The sequence below is a fragment of the Caloenas nicobarica genome, chromosome 1 (genome assembly GCF_036013445.1).
Source record: "Caloenas nicobarica isolate bCalNic1 chromosome 1, bCalNic1.hap1, whole genome shotgun sequence".
NCBI classification, from domain to species: Eukaryota; Metazoa; Chordata; class Aves; order Columbiformes; family Columbidae; genus Caloenas; species Caloenas nicobarica.
In genome coordinates, this window is record NC_088245.1 from 44,740,741 (window position 1) to 44,764,732 (window position 23,992).

A 23,992-nucleotide genomic window follows, 5' to 3' on the forward strand; every position below is an offset into this window, starting at 1 on the left:
CTTGTTATTGCAATATCTTTAAAGCTTTATATTGATTTATTTTGGACTTTGTACTGATGATAAGGTTTATTCATTAGCCTGATTTAGTGTGATGTTTTAGGATAGTGTAGGGTTTTCTAGGTTTGTATCATCACAATTGAAATGGTAGTCATGAAGAAACATTTTGAAGTAAATAAAACCAGTCATAAAGATAGTAAATTAAATACATTAATGTAATGAATAAAGTAAATCTACTTAAGGAGAGATCTGCATGTGGTTATGTAGCAGACTTAGTGGGGTGAAGTCAAGCTGTAAGTACGCTGTGATTTCACAAAGGTTATCTAAGTGTATGCAGACTTTTTGAGTAGTATGAGGCAAACATGTAATGACTGACAAAGCTGGTTTTGATACAAAGCCTAAAGGAATCATCATCTCTTTGGGACAGAGTTTTGTGTTTGCACAATCTCCACAGCTATAAAACCTTGACCCCTGACTTCATTGGTATTCCATATAGTAAATAATCTTAGAATTATTCAGGTCCTATCTGGGGTCATCTTGGTAAATAAAATTCAAAAGTGGCTTTGGCAGGTGCAATCCAAGAAACCAAGGTACAAGACTCCGGTAAGTGACTTGTTAATTGCTGGCTACAAAATCTGCCAATAAGACTGGAATTTGACTCCATATTCTATAATAACAAATGAAGTAAGGTATCCAGTGTGTCTGCATGTGAGCTAGAGGTGAGATTCAGTCTAAGACTAAAACACCTCCGTACATAAGATTCTCTGTCTGATTTGGATATCTGATCTCCCGTCAGACTTAGCAGAGATGTAAGATTCAATTCAGTTACTAAAAATCGGCATCTAATGTCATTTGAGGTGCCATAAATGTGTCTTTGAAATGCACATGGAGGCTGTGAGATATAATACAGGACCTACATAGGGGAGAACTGCGCTCTTCTGGATGGCAGCTGGAGGCCAGGTGGGATGCCCCAGGGCATCTCCAGTGATGGCAGATACATGTATTAAGACAAGTGACTAGGGTGAGGTGAATTGTTCTCTGGACTCTATTGATTGTATTGACTAGATCTCAGTTGACTGTAATGGGAGCTTAGATACCCAGTATAGATATAAACAGCTATGCTATAAATTTAGTTATCTAAATCTGGAACCGAATTTATCCTAAGTGTAGAAATAATCCAATTTTTTTTTCTACCATCTTTGTGCAAACTGTACTTTAGAGAGACACAGGTAGAGGGATGCAGTCAACACCAACTGGTTTACTGCATCTCTCTTGGCATATATTAATGAACAACTAACATAATTTAGTAACATAACATTTTACAGGACCCAGCAAAGGTGCAAAAGGCTCCTCTAGCTAGTTACAAAGGCTCAGATGCTAGATTCCTGTGTAATTATGTAGAAAAATTATTGGTGCATGTTGACAGATGGACCTTGTTAACTCCAGACAATATAGCAGAAGTGTTATGCTGTAAAGCACTAGAGGCTGTGTGAGGTTCTGTACAAAATCCTTAGACTGGAAAAATGTATTAAACTGAGATACGTTTCTCTGAATTAATAATAATAATGTCAAAGCTCAAAATAATACAGGAGGTATTTTGTATTTGCATTTTGGCATGAGCAGACAGAAAGCATGTTTCTAGCTTCCATAATCATCTTTGAAAATCACTCTAGATTTCTATCACTAACCTGTGTCTCCAGAGCAAGTCATAGCTATTTCTTGATGGACATGTTTTTAAAATCTGTGAGCACTTGCAAAGTAACTGATCTATAAAAGAAGCTTCAGAACGGTTTGGGGGTTTTTTTTGTTTGTTTGTTTCACCCCTCTACCCCACCCAAGACCTTGCAAGCGTTTATTAGGAAACTTTTTAAAGATGTTAGAAGAGCTTGTACTACTACACTGGGGGATAGTGAAACAGCTGATCAGCCTTAAGTTAGTAAAAGGCTGTATGATCCATCAGATACTGCTTTCTGATTCCAAGAAAGGGCCGCCCAGTGGCTGAAGACCTGTCTGGACAAAGGCCAGAAGCAATTCCTTTTGAAGCTGCTTGGGAAGACAGAGCTAGACCATCCTAGCTACCCTTTTAGGTAGGAACTGTCTCCATTTAAAAATAACCAGAGATCACGCACAACATGTTGCTTGAAGGGGCACCTTTTCAATTCAGAAGCTGAGGTCCTGCAAAACCACAACGACAATGTTGCTTGGGAAAAGCCCAGGAACATGTTTCTGAATAAATGGAGATCTTTTTCAGTCTTAGAAATAATTAGGTCATTGATGAATTTGTTGTCTAGCAAAAGTGTGCAGTTTAGATTTAATTAATACACATTAATATTTTTGGTCTGATCAGAGAGTTGTTTTGGCTCAGGTCCCAAACAATGACTTTTAACCAGACTGTTTGATGTTGGAGTCTGTCCCTGTTCATCGAACCCTTCCATGAAATTACTAGCCCTAGGTGTCAGCCTTTCAAAGCAGAAGCTGTTTTTAATTATTAAAGCAAGTAAATCCTCTCAACAGACCATAGATGAGTTCCAGATGAATGCCCAAATTTACCCTTTGCAATTTTTCTCAGTTTTAACAGGAAACAGTTAATTAATGTGGTGCCCAACACGACTTTAACAAACAATCAACATTATACAAACCTAAGTCTATTTTTTTTTGTCTGACATTCCAATAGAAAGAGTGAATTTTTAGTGTGAACAGTCTGGTTCTTTATTTGTAACACAAACATTGCAGGACTCATAACCTAAAAATGAAATAGACTACACACAAAACTGAAAATTACTCCACTGGGATAGATTGTATTTTAACAGGTAGTTTTAAGTGAGGTGAATAGCTTCATGGTCCAAGGATGTTCTTATCACTCCCAGGGCAATAATTTGGTCTTGACACTAATAAGTACCAAATTCTTGACCTTTACAAATATTCTGACCTGTTAAGCCTGGCATGCTAAAACAAGAAAAGTTAAAGCACCCTTTACTCTCTTTTTTCTATTTATTTTTCCCAGCCTTAGTCATCTAAAGCAGCAGTTCCTGAGATATATATCTCAGAATATATTTTTTATGTATATATATGTATATATAAAATGCATGAAATAAATATACAGATAGCTATACATCTGGATGCAGGACCTCCTGTGTTTTGGAGGAGGCATTTAATGTTTCAGGTCATTGGCCTTGAAACATCAAGGAGCATCATGGGGTTAGGATATTTTGTGTATGGAGCCAGATGGGTGCTGTGACAGACTATTTAGCATGACATAGCAAACGATCAGTGGTCTGTGGCTTATAGTCCATGACACCGATCACTAAGGTTACAAGTAGTGCAGTGCAATGGGAACAGATCTGTGTAGAGAAAGTTGTTGCTGACCTAATGATCACACTATATAGATTTCGTTGGTTTTAATTTAGGTTGGCTTTAGTCTGGTCCTATGGTCAAAAGGCCATAAGGAGATGAAGCATATTTTGTACAGTCTATATCATACCTTATGGTGTAGACCCGCCCAAAAAGAGTGAGTTTCTCACACTCTGAAGCTGCTCTGCAGTCTAAGGCAGAGCCCTTAAATGGGGTCAATGCAGAGGTCCACTTCAAGAGTAAATGTTTGATACAAAATAGTATCAAGTTTTTTGCTATTCTTTGAAAACTCATTAAGAAATTTTGATTTTCATGTTTCTTTTTTAAGCTTTTAGACATATCAGTCTTTGAATATTTTAAGGCAGCCCTTCATAAATTGCATGAACAGCAGAGGGTTGCTTTCGAGTGATGCATGCTTGGTATTATTTTGTAAATTTCTTTATACAGGCATCAGCAGTCTAATTGTTTTGCAAGATGTACCCAGCAATGCAGCTGGTGAAGAGCTCCCTTTCTTATCAAAAGATGATTGAAATTATTACATGCAATGCTGTAAAACCCTATTTTATTTTGAATTAAATTGATTAGAATGAAGACGTGCATTTATTTCTAATGAAGAGTGATCTACATATTGGAAGAAAATTATCTCTACATTACCACAGCTTGTCATACCAAATGATTTTTACTAGTATAACCTTTGAACCAAATAAAAACATTAAAAAGAGAGAAATCTGGGTAAATTTATTAAAAGTCAAGTAATGAAAACTACACAAACATCTGTATTTTTCATGCCAAACTTCTGTTTTTCTTGTAGCCCAAGCAGCGAACATCAATAGTATCTTCTCTGGAATTTCACCGAATGAATCACAGCCACAATTATTTTGAAATCAACTCATCCATTGGCTGTACAAGTTTTATTTCTACTCCTGCAATCAGTCCAGCTAACTATTCCTTTGGATCTCTGGAATACAGTGTTGAAGAGAGAGAGGTTCCAGGTATAGAAAATAAAGCTTACTTTGCCTATCAACAAAGCTATGTAAAACTATAGGTCTGTGGGTTTAAGCTGGAATTGCTGTTGTACTTGGTAGTGAAATACATTTATCATAAACACACAAATTATTCCTGATTTCTTTTTTCTGCTGCTCAACAAAGGGTTCTGGTATTTCATGACCAATATTATTAAATTATACTTTTTCCTGAATGTTATGTTTTGAATAAACCAGATTTTGGTTTACAGAAATACCTAGAATGTAGGTATTGTAGTTCTTGAAATTATGATGATTCAGGTACACATGTACTTTCATCATTGAGTGGTCAGCATACTCTAATATGTATTTTAAATTGGAAAAACGTACTTAGAAATCATTATGTAACCATCAGTAAAGATGAGGAAGGGAAGATTTCTAAATAACCTGACATTATTTCTGCATTTGTTATGGGATTAATTAAAGACAAACTTTAATATATTTACTCTGATGGTAAGAATTGAATACAGTGATAGTGTGATTGTAACTGTAAAGGTTTTCTATGTATATACAGGTTTACATAATGAAAATGCTTTAAAAAGTATTAAAATATTTTCTTCACAGATCAAAACTTTAAGAGCAATAGAGTGTCAGTAAGCCATGTATTTAGCTACTTCTGTCCCTTCAGATTTCATATGCAAGTTGCTTTATTTAAGCTAAACCTGAAGCAGAAGGGTATAGTATTTGGGAAAACTGATGTATTGAAACAAATGTCTTTGATAGCTAGTTTATATGATCTGCAGATGGAGTTATTTCTTTTAAAAGGATACTATATTTAAGATCTAAATGGAAGTAGATTACTATAAAATAAAAAAATCATACAAGTGTTGAAATTCAGTACAGACGTATCAGTTGGCTTCTGTAGCATTGGTCTTCAAATTAGATGAATCTTGTACATTTCTGGTTGGTAGGGTTTGAAAATTCTGAAAACTGTTGCTTTTAAATGGTCAAAAAATCAATTTCATAGTTAGATCAAAGGAAAACTATGTTGTTAAAGAACTGTTGTGAAATAAGAGTGAGAAATTCAGTTATGATGAAGAATGGGTTAAAATTATCAGAGGTTATTCATATTGTTTTTCTTGGATTGACTGTGTCATTATCTTTGAAACTAAAGGATGTCCTCATATTCATGGATATACCAAGCCTTTTCAAGCCCAACTGGAAATAATGAATTCGTATGGTATCTTTTATTCCTAGTTGTGGGGTCATTTGATTCTTTAGAGTTTTGGATTTGTTGTTGTTGTTGTTGTTCTTTTTCTATTCTAAATTCTCTTCAATGATCATAATGTTATTCTGGGTAGTTGAATGATACTAAATATGTCTTGATGTTTAAAAGCAAAAATAGGAAAACAAAACCAACATTCATTGGAGTTAGATAATGAACTTCTCCAGATTTGTGCTGTTGCACAGTGCTGGTTAAGTTCTTCATCATATCTGGATTTGCTTTACTTTTATCTCCTTTGCTTAAATTTACAATGGACTGCACTCGGTAGCTTTTAATCACTGCGTTTCATTTGGTCTGAAATTGGAATGATAATCTCATGGTTATTAGAACTCTACATTTCTAATTTGTGGATGATTTGATTTAAGGATTGAGTGGAAGCTGAATTTCCTCTTGTCTCTGCCTAGAAAGCTGAGCAAAAATTAGCAAAGGCAAAATGACTGATTCTGGAGTTCTGGACATCTTTTACAAGTTTCTCAAGAGTACAGTTTACCATAAGTAAATCATTCATTTACTATCAGTAAATGAAATCATTGTAGTAGAAGTGCAATTCCTCCCCCTCTTCTCAGATGGTTTCTATCCTAGAATTATTTAAGTAATATATTCACTGAAAGGTTCCTTGTTCCTTTTACAGATCTACAGTGACAACAATTACAATTCATCATATGTCTTGATTATAACCCTCAAAATTGCCAACTTGTTCTGAAAATTCATGGAAGATCTGCACCTTAAAAGAACGTTTAGTTCAGTAACAATGAGGATTTGTGCATATTTGGGTGTTTCCTTCTATATTATATTCTTGGGTGTTTATGTCTCTCACTTTTTTTAAAAAAGCATCATCAGCAAAAAGCAACAAATTATTTTTCCATGCTTGTCGAGGTCAAGGGTCTTCTGGTTGACCAGAAAGAAGCAATATACAGAAGGAACTTATTTTCATAGTAATTTCAGCTAGTAGTTTTCTGTCACCTTCTTTGAAACAATCAAAATGCTTTTTACGAGATTTCTAAATCAGGAATTGCCATCTAAATATGGCATTAATATTTCCCTACTGAATTTCAGTGCTTTTTATGGGATTTTTGGGGGGAAACTTGCAATGGTTCATTATCATTCAGATGAAAGTGGGAGGTGAATACAACAAAATAATTATTCTAATTCTAAAATAATGATTTTGCCTCTACCTCCATGGTCTGCTACCAAAGAAAAATCAATGTCTTGGAACTTTTGATAGATTAGAGAAAATTCCTCTTTAAGTTTGGGGATCGCGGTTTTATTCTTGGTGTTTACTAATTCCCTACAACCCCTGATTTGAAACTGGGATCAGGATTTTCAAGAAGTGTATTTCTATCAAATAAAAAACCACTGAACTCTACCACAGCACTATATTATCTGACTGACAGCATATGACTACATTTTCTGATTAATTAGCTGGAGAACAGTCCACATATAATGGTAAGTATGTGCTTTAGCTTTGGGATCAGATGGCCTCGTAGTGTAAACAAAACCATGTATGTTGCCTGCATGGATGGCAGAAGATACCTTAATATCAGGTTGCATGAAACTAAAATGTAAGGATAAAGATTCTGTTATTTGTTTAGAACTTCAACTGGTGAAGAACCTGTAAATCTTAAAGACTGAATGCGGCAAAATCGTGGCCATCTTGGTAATGTCAGCTTGGCATAATCAACACTTGCAGCAGAAAATGTCACTCTGGATTATTTTATTTTTCATTTCTGCTTGAACAGTCAGAATAATGGATCTTTCTCTAACCCATATTAACATCATTATGTCTTCTTGTACTGAGCATAATTGGGCTGTGAAATTAAAAAGACAGTTCTGCACATGTTCTTGTTCTGTTTCAGATCAGAAAATAGATCTGTACTCAGATGCACGTATGCAGCAAAAATGTCAGCAGTTGTCTGTAGGTAATCACATTGTAATCATTTTTCACTCAATGAAAATCTTTAAATTTTCAGTAAATTCCGTATACCATTCATTGTAAAACAGCATACAGTTTTTTTCGCATCTCGGTGTGGTACCTAAAGGTGTTTACTGAGTTTATCTCTTAGTTACAGACTTTGTCTCCACTGTAGGACCTTAATGTAGCTCTTACTCTTTTTACATGTCTTGTTTTCTGACTTTTCTGACTTTCATTTATCTGAGAAGGCTACATTGTTCTTAGAACAACCCAGAATGTAGAATTTGAGAATTCAGTCTTTAAAATGTGGACTAACATTTTTTCTCTTCTACAATGAAAAAGCAATATTTGAGTCACACCTTAGGTTTCTTTTAGAAGTGTCTTCAGATCTTTTCTTTAAAGTAAATATCTGATTGCATCGTTTTGTCTCACAAGCCTGATTTTTGTGAAGCAAAAGCAGCTCTACACTTCAAGATAAGCTTGCAGTTTTATCTTTCTCTTTTGTGGCTGCTAGAAAGTATTAGAAACTTGGTTGAGAGGTCTGGTCTAAAATTCCTGGTTCTGCTGCCTTTCTAGGTACACTCAAATTTTATTCTGCTGCAGGAATGTTCCTTCATGTGACATTAGCAAAGCTGCTCTTTGAAGTAGGTCACGTATTTGTCAACATTACTTTCTTATTTAAATATCTGATTTATTAAGATCTGTTATGAAAAGATCGCACTGTGATGTCTATGTAGACTCTTCAAACCTTATTTCTTCAATTATAAAAAAGTTTTGGAATTACTAGAAGTGAAATATAAAATGAAGGAAGGTAAAGAAAAAAGAAAACACCTTTTATTGCTAGAGGGTGTTTTTAGGTGTACTATATGTAAGTTCACGGTACACTGTCTTTGTTAACAATACCTCACTAATTACCAAAAGAACACATGGTTTTCCAGTGACAAAGAAAGGGGAAAATATTAGCACGTAATGAAATAACCATACTTGACAAATGCTGGTAAATAAAGCTTTTCCATCTCCTGTATATGGACACCTGCACCTCCAGTGAGGGAACATCTGAAAAACCTGGTATTATAAGCCTTTACCTACCTATCATTGATTAAGAACTCTTTTCCAGTGAAATGCCTGAGAAGGTCAAATTCTTCATCATCTTCATGTTTACATTACAACAAAATCTACCAAGGCATTCTTCAAACAAGGTTAATTTGAGCCTTTTCATCTATGAAGATTACCTGCTTTTTTTTCTTCAATTTATAGCCAAGTCCAACTGAGTGCGATTGGTAAGACATCGTAGCTATTCCATGAACTGCTACTGGGGATCATACTCAGTACTGTCTGAAACAAGTTCTTTTTTTTGTTGTTCTAATTAATTTGTCTAGCAGATGTAGCATGTTAAGGCCTCCTTATGTTGCCCTTCTTCTTACTGCTTCTAATTCCAGCCTTTGCACAGTTATCCAAGGCAAAGATACAGTCTGTCCCACAGGAGCAGAGAAATGTAGGGTTAATTAATATTATAAACTACTATTTGTTAACTATTATTGTCTTTACACCTTCCAGTTTCAAAACAACACACTTCAAGTAGCTCATTGTAATGTATCTCGCTGCTAAAAATATGTCAACATGCAGTGTATAATGTCTAAAAATCAGATAGCAGATCAAGTGAGGCGATGCCTAGAAAGCTGTAGATGAAACTGGGTCCTGTCATTCAATTCAAAACCAATATAACTTTGCAAGAAACTGATGTTCTATACTGGTGCTTGCATTAAACGTTAGATACAATAAGCCCCTAAATCCCATGCCACCTGAACTCTAAAATATTCTTGTTGGAGCTAGTTATATTTTTCCAACTTCAACTTCCTGACAGTGTTACCTAGCTCTTCAGTAATGCCTATACAATGTTATCTTGCAGTCTTTTCTCAGGCTTAAATGAATCACTTGGGCTAAACCCACTTCATAGCTGTTAGTGTGAACCTGCTCTCCAAACAGTTTGTCTCACATGTCACTAACTATGTGGACATTCTGATTGCTAAGTTTATTTGAAAATAAAACAATTTAAAGCAGACATATTGAAGGAATAAAGCTGCAGATGGGTCTCTAAGCCCTGTTGTCAGATATACCATTGGATGTGTTAATGAAAGAAGAAATGACATGAACAGCTAATCTCTTTTCAAATTGAATTCTGAACCATCTGACCACATGTGGACAGGCATGTGTTGAGCAACATGTGTGCCTGTCTTTCATTGAAATGGCTGTCCTTCAGAGGATTTGCTCTTTTCTTCCACATTATTTGCTTACTATGAATAAAGCCAATTAGCAATTGTTGCCAACATAGGAGACAAAAAATCCCATGTAATATGTATAATACATTTACTAATTTTGAAAACCTAAATGCTTAGGCCTCAAGCCAGCAAGGAGGAACGTAGGAAATAGGGAAATGCTGTGATAATGCTGGAGATGAGAATTTCTTAGAGACTGTCTTACTTTGGAGAAGATTTCCCTCAGGATCCCTAGGAACACAATGTGCTACACTACAATCAGCTTCAGGTATCAGCTATTTCTTCGACTCTTTTTGCCCCTAGAGTAAACATAAAGTTCTGTATGCATGTTTGTCTACATGTCTATTTGTGCTATAAAAATCTATTATACTTCATTTAGTTGCATGTGTCCTCTTCTTTATGAGATGACATTTTGTTACAGACGTGTAACAGTGGTTCATCACATCATAAAATATTTTTCTAAAGGAACACTGGATATTTCAACAGTAATTCTATACAGAACTTTTAAAGAGCTTCTTTGGAGGAACAAGTTATGAATGCAATTGTTAGAAGCAGTATAATTTACGTTTTAATTATATATATCTGATGCATTTTTCCAGTTATAATAATCATCCTGACAAGTAAAGTAAAAAGAAAAAATATTTTCTCTGATGTTTCATTTACTATTCTTAGGCATTTCTAGAAGCACAGTAATCATAGGCAATACTCATATTTATCTAATTGTCATCTTGGTCAATTCCTTGCTTTGCTGTTTGTTTTTTTGATTGGTTGATTGATTTGATTTTTTTATGTTTTTGTTTGTTTTTGTTTTTGCTTTGTTTTACTAAGCTCAAAGCAAAATAACTCTTTAACTTATAGTGTGACTATTTGCAGAGACAGATAGTTTTATTCTTTAGGCTGTCAGCATACCTTGTATTGTTCTCTTATCTTTCATTTGGACATTTTGTAAATAAGATTGACCAGGCTTTGGAGGGGTGCTCATGCAAACTTCATCAGTGAGAATTGCCATTGCAAGATGAGGGCTATGAGAAATGAGCACTAGGAGGTTTCAGTCTTCAGTTCCTCACAGTATTGTTTGCGGTACAGTTTTCTTGCATTCAGTGAATGCATTTAAACTGATTGTAGCATTTTTAGAATATTCTATCTTACATTTCAATCTATTTTTCTTTTCCTGTTATCATGTCCTCTTATTAATATTTAAACGCTTTACTGCTACTCCTCCTAACCAGAATGTTTGTTGTATCCTTTAGAAAGCTTTCTGCTCACCAGCTGTATTTCTGAGCACTGTGTAAGATGATTAGAACTGAAGGAAATGGCAAAAGTGTTCCTGTTTTTTAAAAGAAATTTTAGTCCTCCGAGCATACTTAGTGACACCTCCAGCTTAAAATACCAAAACCAAAACAAACAAACCAACCAAACAAACAAAAAACCTCTCTGTATTTCATGCCAGCCAGTAACAAAGAATTTTATCTGTTTTCTCTTAAAATCATTCTGAAATAAAATACACTTTTTATTTCTCTTTCTTACTCTCTGTGCATGTAACTCAACAACATCTTTTTCTGTTTGTTGTTCTCAGCTCTCCAATTGTAATGCTACTATCATTTGCTGTAATGAATGTCTCTTCTTATGTTGTTCTGCACTGTCTGAAAAAATGGCCTATATGGGTGGGAAAACGAGCCTTCTGTACCTTTGGTGAATATCCAACAACTAGGGTAGGGTCAGTCATGCTCATTAAGTAATTAACTGCATATTTTCTAAGCACTTCTAGCTGAACAATGTAAGAGATACATATCAGAGTACATTGCAGGTGGTAGTATTCTTGCAGAAAATGAAAGTTTGATGCCACTTAGTGAAAGGAGAAAATGGAATTTGGATCTCCCACATTCTGGAATACCTGCTAGGATTTTGTCTAAAATGGAGATAACACCATGAGTTCCAGAATTTTGATCCCAGCCTCAAAAATCTTCTTTTCAGCATGAATTAGTCAATAAATCTGAGACACTTTCATGAATGGTTTCAGAATGAATGAATTCATCTTACTATAAACAAAGATGAAATATTTACATCTGTTCTTTTTCTGTTTCATTGAGTAACTTCTATACAGTAGCTACTTTGATAGTTTGTAATTAGATAAGAATTCCAAAAGATACTGGCAAGTTTGAAAAAAATTAAAACTATTCCTTGCTCTCAGAAGCATTTTTGTGCTTTGGTAGAAATAAATAATTGCACAAATTCAGGATATAGCAAATAATATAAATTGAAAGGGTCAAGAGGTTTATTTTAAAATCTATGGAAACACTATTTTATACCTAATTTGGGACTTGCTTGTACAAGTTCTGTGTATCAGTGTTCATTTTGTATTTCTAGTTCTGATGTAGCTCTAAATGTAAAGTTGTATACATTGAAATTATTTTATTTTCCATAGTTTAATTTTACATAGGGAGAGACTCATTGTGTCCTTAGAGTTACGCAGAGGATTCATGAAGAGTCTGGACTTATTCAGATGAAGAAGACAGGGGAAGATGACCACGTCTGGGGAAGATACAAAGCTGTAGTGTGAAAATGTGTCACAACTGTCAGAGACCCAAATTAATAGATTCTCTTAAGTTTGACAAAAACAGGAGGACATAAAATAAAAAGCATTAGAAAGGCTGGTCTGAGTAAGAGTAAAGTTTTATCTACTCTGTATCATATTTGACAATGACCAAATATGAATGCCCTTGGAAAACGCACAATTGCAAAAAAAATGCATGGTGACACCTCTTCAGAATGTCGTTACAGCCTTCATCTATTTGTAGCCTGAGGTCCACCTAAGCCCAAGGTCCTTCTGGATGTTTTCCGTGTATTATGTAACCTTAGTAGATTTACGCTCTCTGGATTTAACCATTCTCCATTGAACCCATGCATAATTTTATACCCACAAAATACTATTGCAAGGAGTTCCACACTTAATATCTAATCCCCACGATGGAGTTGCGCCTTTTTTTTCCAATAATTTAAAAATTCAGAAAGCTGAAAAGTGGGTCCATTGTTTATGTTCTAGAGCTTTCATTTTTGTGACTTGCACCTAGCGGATTGTAATACCAGCTGATGGCCATTTTTTGCATTTCAGCAGCACTGTTCATAGAACTAAGATTCTTAATTCCTGAGACATAGAATTACTTTCTTTTGGATCATGGTGTTTGGCTTTTTTTTCTAGCTATGGATATTTTTCTTATATCAATAGAAGCCTTTTGTTAAATCATTTGAAAGAAAAATCTTACTCCCACTTTTGCTGATGTTTTGTAGAGCTCATTAGTGGCTATTTACTGTTTGTACATTTAAACAAATGAAAGTATTGAAGACTTAGTCTGTAGTGACATTATTTATATTTGTTATTACTTAATATGTAAGTCATGCTGAAATACCTGTTAAGAAGAACTCTGGGTCAATCTTGTACAGATTACAGGGAATAATATTACTCATCTCTTAAGGATTTTTTTTTTTAATTGCTGTCTCCAGACATAACTCAGGAATCACAGAATTCTCTATAATCCACCTTCCCCAGAATCCATACTGGAAAGAGCAGAGGAAACACACATCTTGTATCATCATAGACTTCTACATAGTCATACCAAGGAGTCTGTATCACACTTCTGTTGATCAATAATTTGTAATGCTATCTGCAGTCTCTTTTTTAATGTATTGTGTAGCTTGTAGCTTTGATAATAAGGTCTGTGCTTCTGGTATTGGTCAGACTTTAAGTGGCTGTAGAGAAGTATGTCCTTGCACAATTGTGTGCAAGATGCTTACTAGTCAAGAGAGAAGAATCTCCATGCAAAACCTTAAGCTAGATGTGAAAACCCAAACACATTAAAAATTAATTTCACCATAGTGTTTTTAGTATCACTTCAGTTAAAATTTAGTTTAGTTTAGATTCAACTTAGTTGAATTCTCTGGGGCTCAGTATGCTTGCTTTTTTAAATGTAAGTTTTTCTTCAAATATAATGCTCCACTGGCAACTTTTCATTTATCAAGCTATCAAGGTATCGTGAATATATATATATATTTTCATACTTGAGAGCTGCCTTGTTACTGTTATGCTTAGCTTACATGAGCTATAATAAGGAGAAAGGTAGATGTAGGTTTATTCAGTTTTAATGTACACTAGATTCCATAAAATACTATAAACCTTCACTATAATTCAATAATAATTCAATATTTTGATAGAGACAATTCAATAAAAAATGATTAAAAGTTAATTTACTTTTTTGTTACTAGTTTTGGTGTTTCCCATAGCAGGACAGTGAGGTTGTTATTGAGGATTTTTGTGGAAAATCTACGTTTACCTATACAACAGGCTACTAAGAGGCAGTTTAATATTGTTATTACTAAAGCAAAAGTAAAAACTAGGTATTCATCAAATGAATCCTTTATATCAGACACTTGCTGGATCTTAAAATATTGTCTTAAACAGCAAAGTTATAGAGGTCACGTTGAAAGCCTATCTCCCCATTTAATTTCAGCCGGAAAGGATACGGTTCATGCACTCTGAGACTGCCAAACTAAAACACTAATGTAAATGCACCTGTAAGCCTTCAGTATAAATCAGCTCCTATTAACCACAAAATAATCAGAAGAATGAAAACAATGAGAGAGATTCTGAATATTTCAGCTGTAGGAAAAGCTCTAATTTTCCCTCTTACTAATATCATAAAGCCTGACTATGAGATATAGGTTTTGTAAAACCAAGCTTATAGTTTTGTTTTTCTTTTTTTGAGATGCATTCCAGGAAAGCCAATTGTTAAAACTGTAACTATTCAATTATTTGAATCGCTTGTTGTTTATTCAGGCAATTAGAATAATCCTACCTGCCTGCTAGCTGATACATATCCCTCTGAAAAATTGAGATGGTACTCATAATTACCCTCTTCTCCCTCCTGCTGTAGAAGTATCCTACACCTTCTTCATAGGCAAGAGAAATGTGACACTGAAAAAGATGGAAATTGGATAACAAGATAAAAAAATGAAAATATTGCTAAAAAATACAGGTTCAGGGAACAGGGAAGACTCTTCTTCCCTGTATTACTGGGTATTTTTCACATAGATAAAAACATTCATGATTTCCCTTGATCAACATGGACTGCAGGGACTATACTACCCCAAGCTTTTTTGTAGTTTATGAGGTAGTTTTGTATCATGACCACAGAAGAATAAATGTTCATCGCATTTTTTTTTCTTTCATATTGTAAAATGATATATGGTCTGTCCATATTTTCTTTCTGAATTATGTACTCCCCTTCGAATACCTTACTCTAATAATTCCTGTAGGTAATCCCCTTCAGAGTTCACCATACTCCTATAGGCACAAAACCGCTGATGATGTCATTCCAAGTCAGTGGAACTGACCAACCATATCTGCCTATGTGGTGTGTCTGCATGTTGTCAGGTGAAGTTCTTGGACAGTATATCAGTTACTCAGAAGTACTCAGAGAATTTAGGCAGACAGCTTTCATTTTGTGGTTTAACAAGTAGCTGGTCCTCACCTCATCTGCTGTATCTTCATGTGTTTACTCTACAGCAAATGTTGAGTTTATCTACTTCACAATGAAATAGAGCTGGAGTACCGTTCCTTACCATCCATGTAGGAGTACTAAGAGTATACTCATGGACAGTTTCTATGAGAGCATTGATGCTGAAGTGACATGTTGTTCCTTATCTTGTAGCTGTACTTCAAAAAAGGTTGGGGAAATTGAAATATCGCTAACTTCAATTAAAGATAAGGTAAGCAGCACCAAAGAACTAAGTGCCTTGCTAAATTTTGAAGAAATATTTTGGAACAGACTTTTTTCAAGTTCCAATCAAGTGTCATAATGAGACGTATGATTATTTCAGGAAATAATCAGACTTCTGATTATTTCAGGATTTCACAAAATTCTGAACTGATATATTCTTTCTCTCAAGAACATTCTTCCACAGTATAGCAGCAATTGAAACATCACCTATAGCAACAGTAGCCATGGGGAAATAGTTTTTTCACCAGCAGTGAAAGCAAACCACTGTCATAAAATGTAGTACATACAATAACATCAAAACAAGAGTGGTGCTTACCTGGAATCTTGATGAAGTATATACTCTTAAGGCATATTTTAGTTTTTTAGATTTTTTAATTGTACTCTTTTAGTTTAATAATGTCATGTGTTTTGCTCTAGACTACTCTGCCTCTTATTGCTTCATGGATGATATTGGATTGACTTAAATACTTTTATCAGCTGCATAAATAATCAACACAATTCCTTTCGAAAGTATTGTATAGTTATTTCCTTTCCTTTACCTTTTGGGACTTAAATAATCACAGGTTATTCTGTCTTGAATAATTTTTTAACTTCTTGCTATAATTAGATTTTTTTGGTGTTTTCCTAATGAGAGCTTTTTTTCTTTTTATGGGAGCTATATGCACTCTTCTTAGGACTTACAAACCAGGCTTGGTTATTGGATATGCACTTTCCTCTCATTCTTTTGCATCACAACCAATAAGACCACTCATATTACTCAACACCATATTCATATACTTATACTGAGCTACAGCAATTTTGACCAAAGGAAAACCCACCAATCAGTCTGCGTATAATTAAGTTCTGCCTCACCACAGGCAACAGATATTGTACAATTAGCATCCTATCTGTAATCAAATTAAGCTTAAAGAATTGATTACTAAATACTGTCATTAAAGTAGTATAAGGGAAAAAATACACAAAATAATAAAAGGACATTAACTATATTTCACAGCTATTAGTCATTTCAGTCCTAAATCTGATAACTCAAGGATAAAAACAAACAAACTAACGAAAGTTTCTGAGCAAATAAATTTTCATCTAGTAGAAAGGTATTTCTTAGTATTCTTTATACCCCTCATTCATTCCCTGGAAACTTGAGAGCTAAACTTGAAATAAACTGAAGATACGGCAGTAGGTCTAGTGGTTCTCTTAAGTAAATGTCAATGAAATTATTATACTACATCTGATGAGAAATTTAAAAGTATTTTGTATTCTGATTTAGGAATACTGTCACCTGTCAAAACTGTGTGAGAAAGAGAACAAGAAAAATTAGGTCAAAAACAGGAGAGAGAAGAGAAAGAGAAAGCAAATAGTCAACAGCTCGGTGGTTAGGATATTTATCTATGCTATAAAATCCTTCTTTCAAGGATGCAGTCTGGGCAGGGATTTAAACCTCTCTTTTCTATACCACCAATTAATGCTTCAAACTCCTGGTCTTGTAGATTCATACGTTCTCTAGTTTAATCCATACATTCTTTTATGGAGCTGGGAAACCTTTTGCCAGGAAAGCATTATGGAAACCAACAACTACATCTCATGAATCTTTTGTTAGATGAGCTAACATTTTCTACCAAAAACAGTAGAAAATTATGTGAAAAAATCCTAAATTATAATTTTCTCAAAAATGAAATAAATGCAGTTACATTATCTTACAAGACAGGTAAAATAAATTGCTACTGTTTTTTTAATGGATGTAGCAAATTGTTTTGCGTGTTACCAGTCATTCATTCATAACCTGAAAAACTAATTTCATACCAGAATTTTAATTACATGCTGTAGTTACATAATCTATGTTATTATTTGAAGTCACCGTATAGACCAAAATGTGCAAATACATTTTATAATATAAATTATTTAGTAAGATATCTATGGCTATGACTATCTTGAGACAATGTTATAGAATATTTGATACTGACAATATATGCAGTTCAGTAAGAAAATGTATTTAAAATGCTGCTTACCAGTTAAAATTCTCTAGGGACCTGATCCAAAGCTTATTGGTATTAGTGGAAAGATTCATACTGAGTTTAGCAGATTTCAGATAGAATCAGACTCCAACACATTAAAAATTACTAGTGTGGAAGAGCTTTTTCTTTCTAAAATCACTGGAGGCAAATACATTAGTTCAAAACCAGTGGGATATCATTCTGAACTAGATCTATAATTCTAAAGTAAAACATGTGCATGATAGGTCTGAGCAGTCATTAAAAAAATTTGAATTGGACTGGCACACCTAACTGACAAGATTTGGGATTATTCTTTGCTCTAAAAATCATTTAAATCTGCATGCTTCCTGTTTTTCTAAGGCTAGAGATCAATTTGGGGCATTTTAGCATAGTACATCACTTATTTCTGTTTCAGATTCTAAAAATTGCTTTGAAGTGTATGCCAAAAGCAAAATTATTTCTGCCCGTAGATGAAATAAATCATTCTCTGTGGCTTCGTCAGATGTGGAATCAATCATTGCTCAGGAAAAATATCATTTTTAAAAATAGAATAATATTTAACTCCTAATTTTAAGTTTAGCACTTAGCATTCAGAAAACATTTTGGCCTAAATTGTGTTACATAGTCACAAGCTCTTCTGACGAAGGTGTATCAAAGGTGATCTGCCCCATTTGGGCACAATCTGCTCTGGGAAATAAGAGAAAGAGGAGGGTCTGGTGTCTATTGCTTGCTATGCTGATGAAGAAGTTTACTTGAATCCTCCTGGATAGGTGATTCTCAGAAAAGCATGAGGGCATTAGAAAAATCTGTTCCATTTCCATTATTTTTGACCCTTTTTTAAGAGTGCAAATTCATGCAAAATAATTTGAGCCCGTTACCTCCTTGCCTGGTATTCTCAGATATGTGATGTGTAACGTGCCAAAAGAAAAGAGAATTGGTTTATCTCTTCAGTCCCTAGCAGGGAAAGAGTTCAGGGAGAATTGCTGTTAGCTGTTCTTGAACAGCTGTCTTGCTAGCTGGTGTACGGTCTGATGGCAGGCTTTCACACAGCCACACAAGAACAGGAGCAGTACACAGTCTGGCCCTGTGTAGATTCAGAGCAGCATATAAATAGAAAATGTAGAATTAAATTGTATTTGGAAGAGTCATCTAGTTCAGACTATCACAGCTATAGTCGCATTACTAGTATCTGGTTTTCAGAACATTTTCTTACCAATTTTCTGCATAATTCTGAATTCTGAAATATTATGAGATCATTGCAATGAAGAGTTATGTCATCATTTCTGTCGCTGAGGTGTTCAGGGTCACTACTGTCATCCTATGTTAGTAGAGAGATTTCATATAAAGTGAAGGCAAGGCACATTATCACTAAGGACAGGATCTGTAAATCACACACTAGAGACAGTTCTAGAGCTGTCCAGGGTACTGAAAGCGTTTCATTAGTTGCTATTCATTTTGCTCCCCTTCTGTTCACAGCCTTCCCAGATTTAGCGCAAATCCCAGAGTCACTTCCTGGCTTGAGGTTGGGAGGATGCATTTTCTTTTAATGACCTATCACTGGAGCTTTTGTCTACAGAAAACATTAGTGAATTTGGTTGATGATCTAAAGTACAGTTGAGAATAAATATATTAAACATGTGGAAATTAATCTGACACTATTTTCTGAGCATCCTGATTTCTGGATGTACTGCTAAATGCTTTAGAATAGCATGTATGAGGAAGTGTAATAGGATAGAAGATACTTACACAAAATTCGAAAGGTGTTTGCACTGTTTAATGGCATTTCGCGTAATGTTTGGGAAATGAAAAGTATATAGAACATTCTCTTATGGGATTATCTTTTGGTGACTTTGAACTTCTGTCTGGACCCAGAAATGCACAGTAAATGTGACAGCTCTTTTCAAAAAGTGTGGTTAACAATAGAAATGTACCTTTCCAATGAGGTATTTACTAACGCTGTATGAAGCTCAAAGCCTGAATAAGCAAAACAGACGCAAAAGTTGTCCCAATTACAGTTCAAGTGTGATTCTGCATATTTTTTTATAATTAGATAGCATATTGGAATTATAGAATTGTGATAAAGAAAGATTTGGTGACAACTGTGCTGCCCTGGTATTTTGTGAAGAGTTACTGAAAATAAGTTAAGTGTGAAGCATTTCCCAGATGGTAAAAATTCACTCCAAGGAATACTCAAAGGATACTCAAAATGTTGCTGTGTTCATGAAGCTCCTTTTGCATCTCGAAAAATAAAATTGCAATGTACTCTAATCAATGCCAATTGTACTGTAATTTATTACAGAGAAGATTAAATGAACACAAAAATTGCAGGTGGAAATTTGATCTCTCCCTGCATTAAAGACTTGCAGTATATTATCCCCATCTTTCAAGTTTTGACCTATTTTTGCTATATTATCATGAAACCAAGATTTCTTCAGGGAAATATCAGTAGAGCATCATGCCCTTATGAAAAAACTGTCAGTGTTTATTTAGTTAGAGACATTTCCTTCAGTGCAAGCAAGATTTCTTATAATCCCTCAATGAAGTATTAGTTTCTAAAAACATTTTTAATCATAGGATTCATTATTGTTTGAGATATTTGAGTCAGTTTATCTAATATAAACCTATCTTCAAATTCCTTAATATTGCAATAGGCTTACTGGTTTAAATTGTTTTGCTGTCTAAAGCACTCAATTGAGGGTTACCACTGGCCTTTTTTTTTTCCAGATTTTGCATAACATTTTGTTATCTAATATTTGATATGTGCTTTATGCAAAAGAGTCAATGTAAGTAATGCTTACTTGATTAAAAACAGAAACATACAGATTTAATTTGGTATTATCAGCATAATAGTCACAACTGGTGCATATAATAAATGGCACATTCATTGTCAAATATGACTTATGTTGAAAAAAAACAAAAAACAAACAAACCAAAACAAAAAAATTAAGTACCTTTATAATTAAAATATCTATAAAATCAATGCAGAGAAAGATTTTTTTCTAAATTAAGCAAGTATTTCTACATGCTTCTGCATAGGCGTGCCCTGTTTCCCCAGGATTTCCAACACAGAACTTCCATGTTCTACAAAAAACAAACAAGAGCAAAAGGACTTCAGCTGTGACTGATCCTAATTCTCTTATTGCTCATGCGTCATTCAGAAGCTGATCATAGTTTCCCCCAAATAGGTCACAACAGTTTGTCTATCTAAAATGTTAAGGAAGTAAAGTATATTGTGTAATTTCTGTAGCAGAAAAGTATGTGATGTTGCTCATAGTCTGCTGAATAGTGGTATTTAAAATGTGTTTCATGATATTGGGATCAAAACAGTTGTAAAAAGCTGTGCTTCTAATTATTAATTTATTTCTGTGCATTTTGCAAGGAGAATTATTGCATACCTTTCTGTGTACAGATAGTCCAGCATTGTGAAAGCAAGCAACATAAGCCTTTCTGTTTGTGATACTGAGAAAGGAAGGTGCTATATAAAGAAGAAGATTGTTCTGGTTTTGTTTTCTTAAAGCTGACGGTAGAATACTAGGGGAAAACCTAAAAAATGGAGAGATTAATCCAATTCATTTTATGAAGCATCCAAACATGAGGTTCTCACAACAACCATGTTTTAAAATTTAAAAGAATACAGAAGTATTAATTTCCATTTCTCTTAAGAGCTGCAATATGGATCCAGACTTCCTGAGCATTTATATCAAATGAAGAGAGCAAGAAAGGCATATATACAACAGAAGAGAAATGTCTGGCTTTAAGCTAACCTGTGACATACCAGTTTTATCTTTAGAGAGACATTTAGCATAAAATATTAAATACAGCCACTATAATAGGTGACATATTTGTTGCCAGATTTCTTATTAGTGGAAATTATACATTAAAAAATCAAGTATGTATTTTTAGCATGTAATTGAGAAACTGAGTTAAATAATGATTCTTAGAAGTTTGCAGTTAAACTTAGCTGTGTAAAGAAGACCTGTTAGCAGCTTCAGTATCTAATTTAATGTTTGCCTCATTGCTATCATTTAGATTTTTCTTCTGTGTTTGATGTTTTGAAAATGACTTATTCTAAGGTATAGTTGCTGGGAAGTAATCACTGTTTTCCTAACATCTTTCTCACTGATCATCTGGTCTTTAGATGGAGCCCCTCCCTTTCTAAAACACGAAGAATAACTATGCATCTGCTATTTTTCTAATTCAGTTGAATATGCTAAATACTGAGCTCTTGGCTGTGAACCTGTGTCGATTCTTCAATTGCTTGTATTGTCCTTCTAGCTTAACACACCCTGAGTACATTTCCTTCTGTATCAAATGATATTCTTTTGTGCAAATGAAATTCAGAGTATGTAGGAAGACTATACTCTTTAAAGATACTGCCACAGAATGATTGTTAAAATTAGAGCTAGCTTTATTGTAAATACTACTTTTTAAAATACTTTGGGGGAAGCAATATTAATGCTACAATTATATTCTTTATTCCACTACACATGTATATTTAAATTGTGCAAGTAGAGGTCACTGGATGTTTTTTTGGGGTGAGACATCATCAGAACCAGGTCAGCAAAATGAAATGTGGTACCAGAACTGTGCTATGACTACCTTGATTTGGTACAATAGTACTAGTGGTTAGGTTGCAATGATTTTATGAAGCCTATGCTTTGCTGTTCAGGCCATCAGCTGGGTAATTCAGGTCAAGAAGAGCTTGTCCATTGTGTCTTTACTAATGTAAAACTTCCTGTGAAATTAATAAGAGAATGGCTTCCATAAATCTTGCATTGATGGCACAGAAATTAATGCAAAATATTTTAATGCTTTGCTTATAATGAAGATATTGTGAAATCTCAAGGAGTATTTTTGTCTGGACAAGGAATTTAAAATTCAGCTTCCTTAATGATTCGATGCATTCTGAAAATAACATAAGTTGTCAATATCAGATCTTTCCCAATTTTGTTGGCATAAAATATACATAAAAACCAGACAATTTTTCTGATCTTATGTGAAAACATACTATTTCATAAACTGGTACTGATTCTGAATTAAGTGGATTACCATTCAGTGAGATTACTTTTTCCATGTTTTGTTTCATCGCAGTGTAGCTGGGTTGCCTAAGCAACCAGTAAAATACCAGGACTGGGATGTGGCTGCTGCTTTCTTCCTCTCTCTCCCAGCTTGAACGCAGTCGGTGCCACGCAGAGCTCCCAGTCTCGAGTGCCCATGTAAGGACAGCATTGCCCATCACGCTTCACAAATTGTAAAGTGAATAAACTCTCCTGGACTAGACAAAACCTGTGCTGTTACATGTTGAGAGGTCTCCTAGGAAATATGGAGCTGGTGCATCGGATGAGGTCAGATAACCACAGGTGCACATCTGAGGACATGGAGCTTCATCAGCTCTGTTGTCACAGGGGGTGTTGTCAGGGAGAAAACTGAAGCACTGAGAGATGGTGTGACTTGGTGGGAGACACACACAGAACATGCGCAACACAGAGATGTGCAGACAGGCACGAACTCTTGTTAAAGCTTCACTTTCTCTGTGTACAAATTGAGTCTTGCCCAAAAGATGTGTAGCTCTGTGAAGTGGAGCTCCTGGACAGGATATTTTTCAGGTGTCCTGTTGGCAGTTTTTATGTTTCAGCTGTTAGATAAAGAGGCACTTAACTGCTCCTCCTCTTGGATTAAACAGAAAGTGGATGGTAGACCAAATACTTCAACAAAATTTATCAGTCTGATTTGTTTTGCTACAAATTTAAAAAAATGAAATTGTTTCTCCTACCTCTGTTTAATCTACAGCAAAATTTCATTGGTGGAGTATGTTGAAATATGTGGAAGATCAGAAATAACCATGTTAGACTCTTAACTTGTTCTTAAATGTATTAATTAGACTAAGTACTCCTCAGATGCTGTGATATGAAAAACAGAGAAAAGATATATCAGAAAGATTTGTGGAGTTTGAGTTCATACAATGGAAAAGGTTGAAATTCTTACAAAAGCATTGCCTTTCCTGGCTTTAATTACTTGATATCTCATGTTAATTTTTGAAGCAATTTTTGTTATGCAATTTTAATTTTTTATTTGTTTATAAATATTTTCATTTTCAGTAAAAACTGACGCAATAGGAAGGTATTTTAAGAAGAAGATGCTTTTGTACAGTGAAAGGAAAAATGAAAAGTTTCATTCCATTTTTAATTTATTTTAGCAGAGACAAAAATAAAATGTGTATTTAGCATAAACTAAACGAGTGTAATTTTCCTGCGCTTGCGGATAAGGAACTCAGATGCTTTTAGCTCACTTGTTTGAGTGCACAGTTCTGGTACCTGGAGAGAGAGATGATGGGTTTGAAGGTTCCATTTTTCCTTTCCTCTTCTGTCATCAGCTATGAACCCCAATGGTCTGTAGTGTAATAGCATTTTGCTGTGACAGGGGCTCTCTACAAATTTTTCTTACATA

The 23,992-nt window shown here is 34.5% G+C and overlaps 1 protein-coding gene across 1 annotated transcript in view; it reads left to right on the plus strand.

The window, feature by feature from the left end:
• ANKS1B (ankyrin repeat and sterile alpha motif domain containing 1B) overlaps positions 1-23,992 on the plus strand; it is a 434,418-nt gene that overhangs the window by 165,015 nt on the left and 245,411 nt on the right. The window contains exon 12 of the mRNA XM_065627452.1: positions 4,160-4,340. Within this exon, the coding sequence (XP_065483524.1) occupies positions 4,160-4,340 (181 nt within the window). The remainder of the gene's footprint in view (positions 1-4,159; positions 4,341-23,992) is intronic.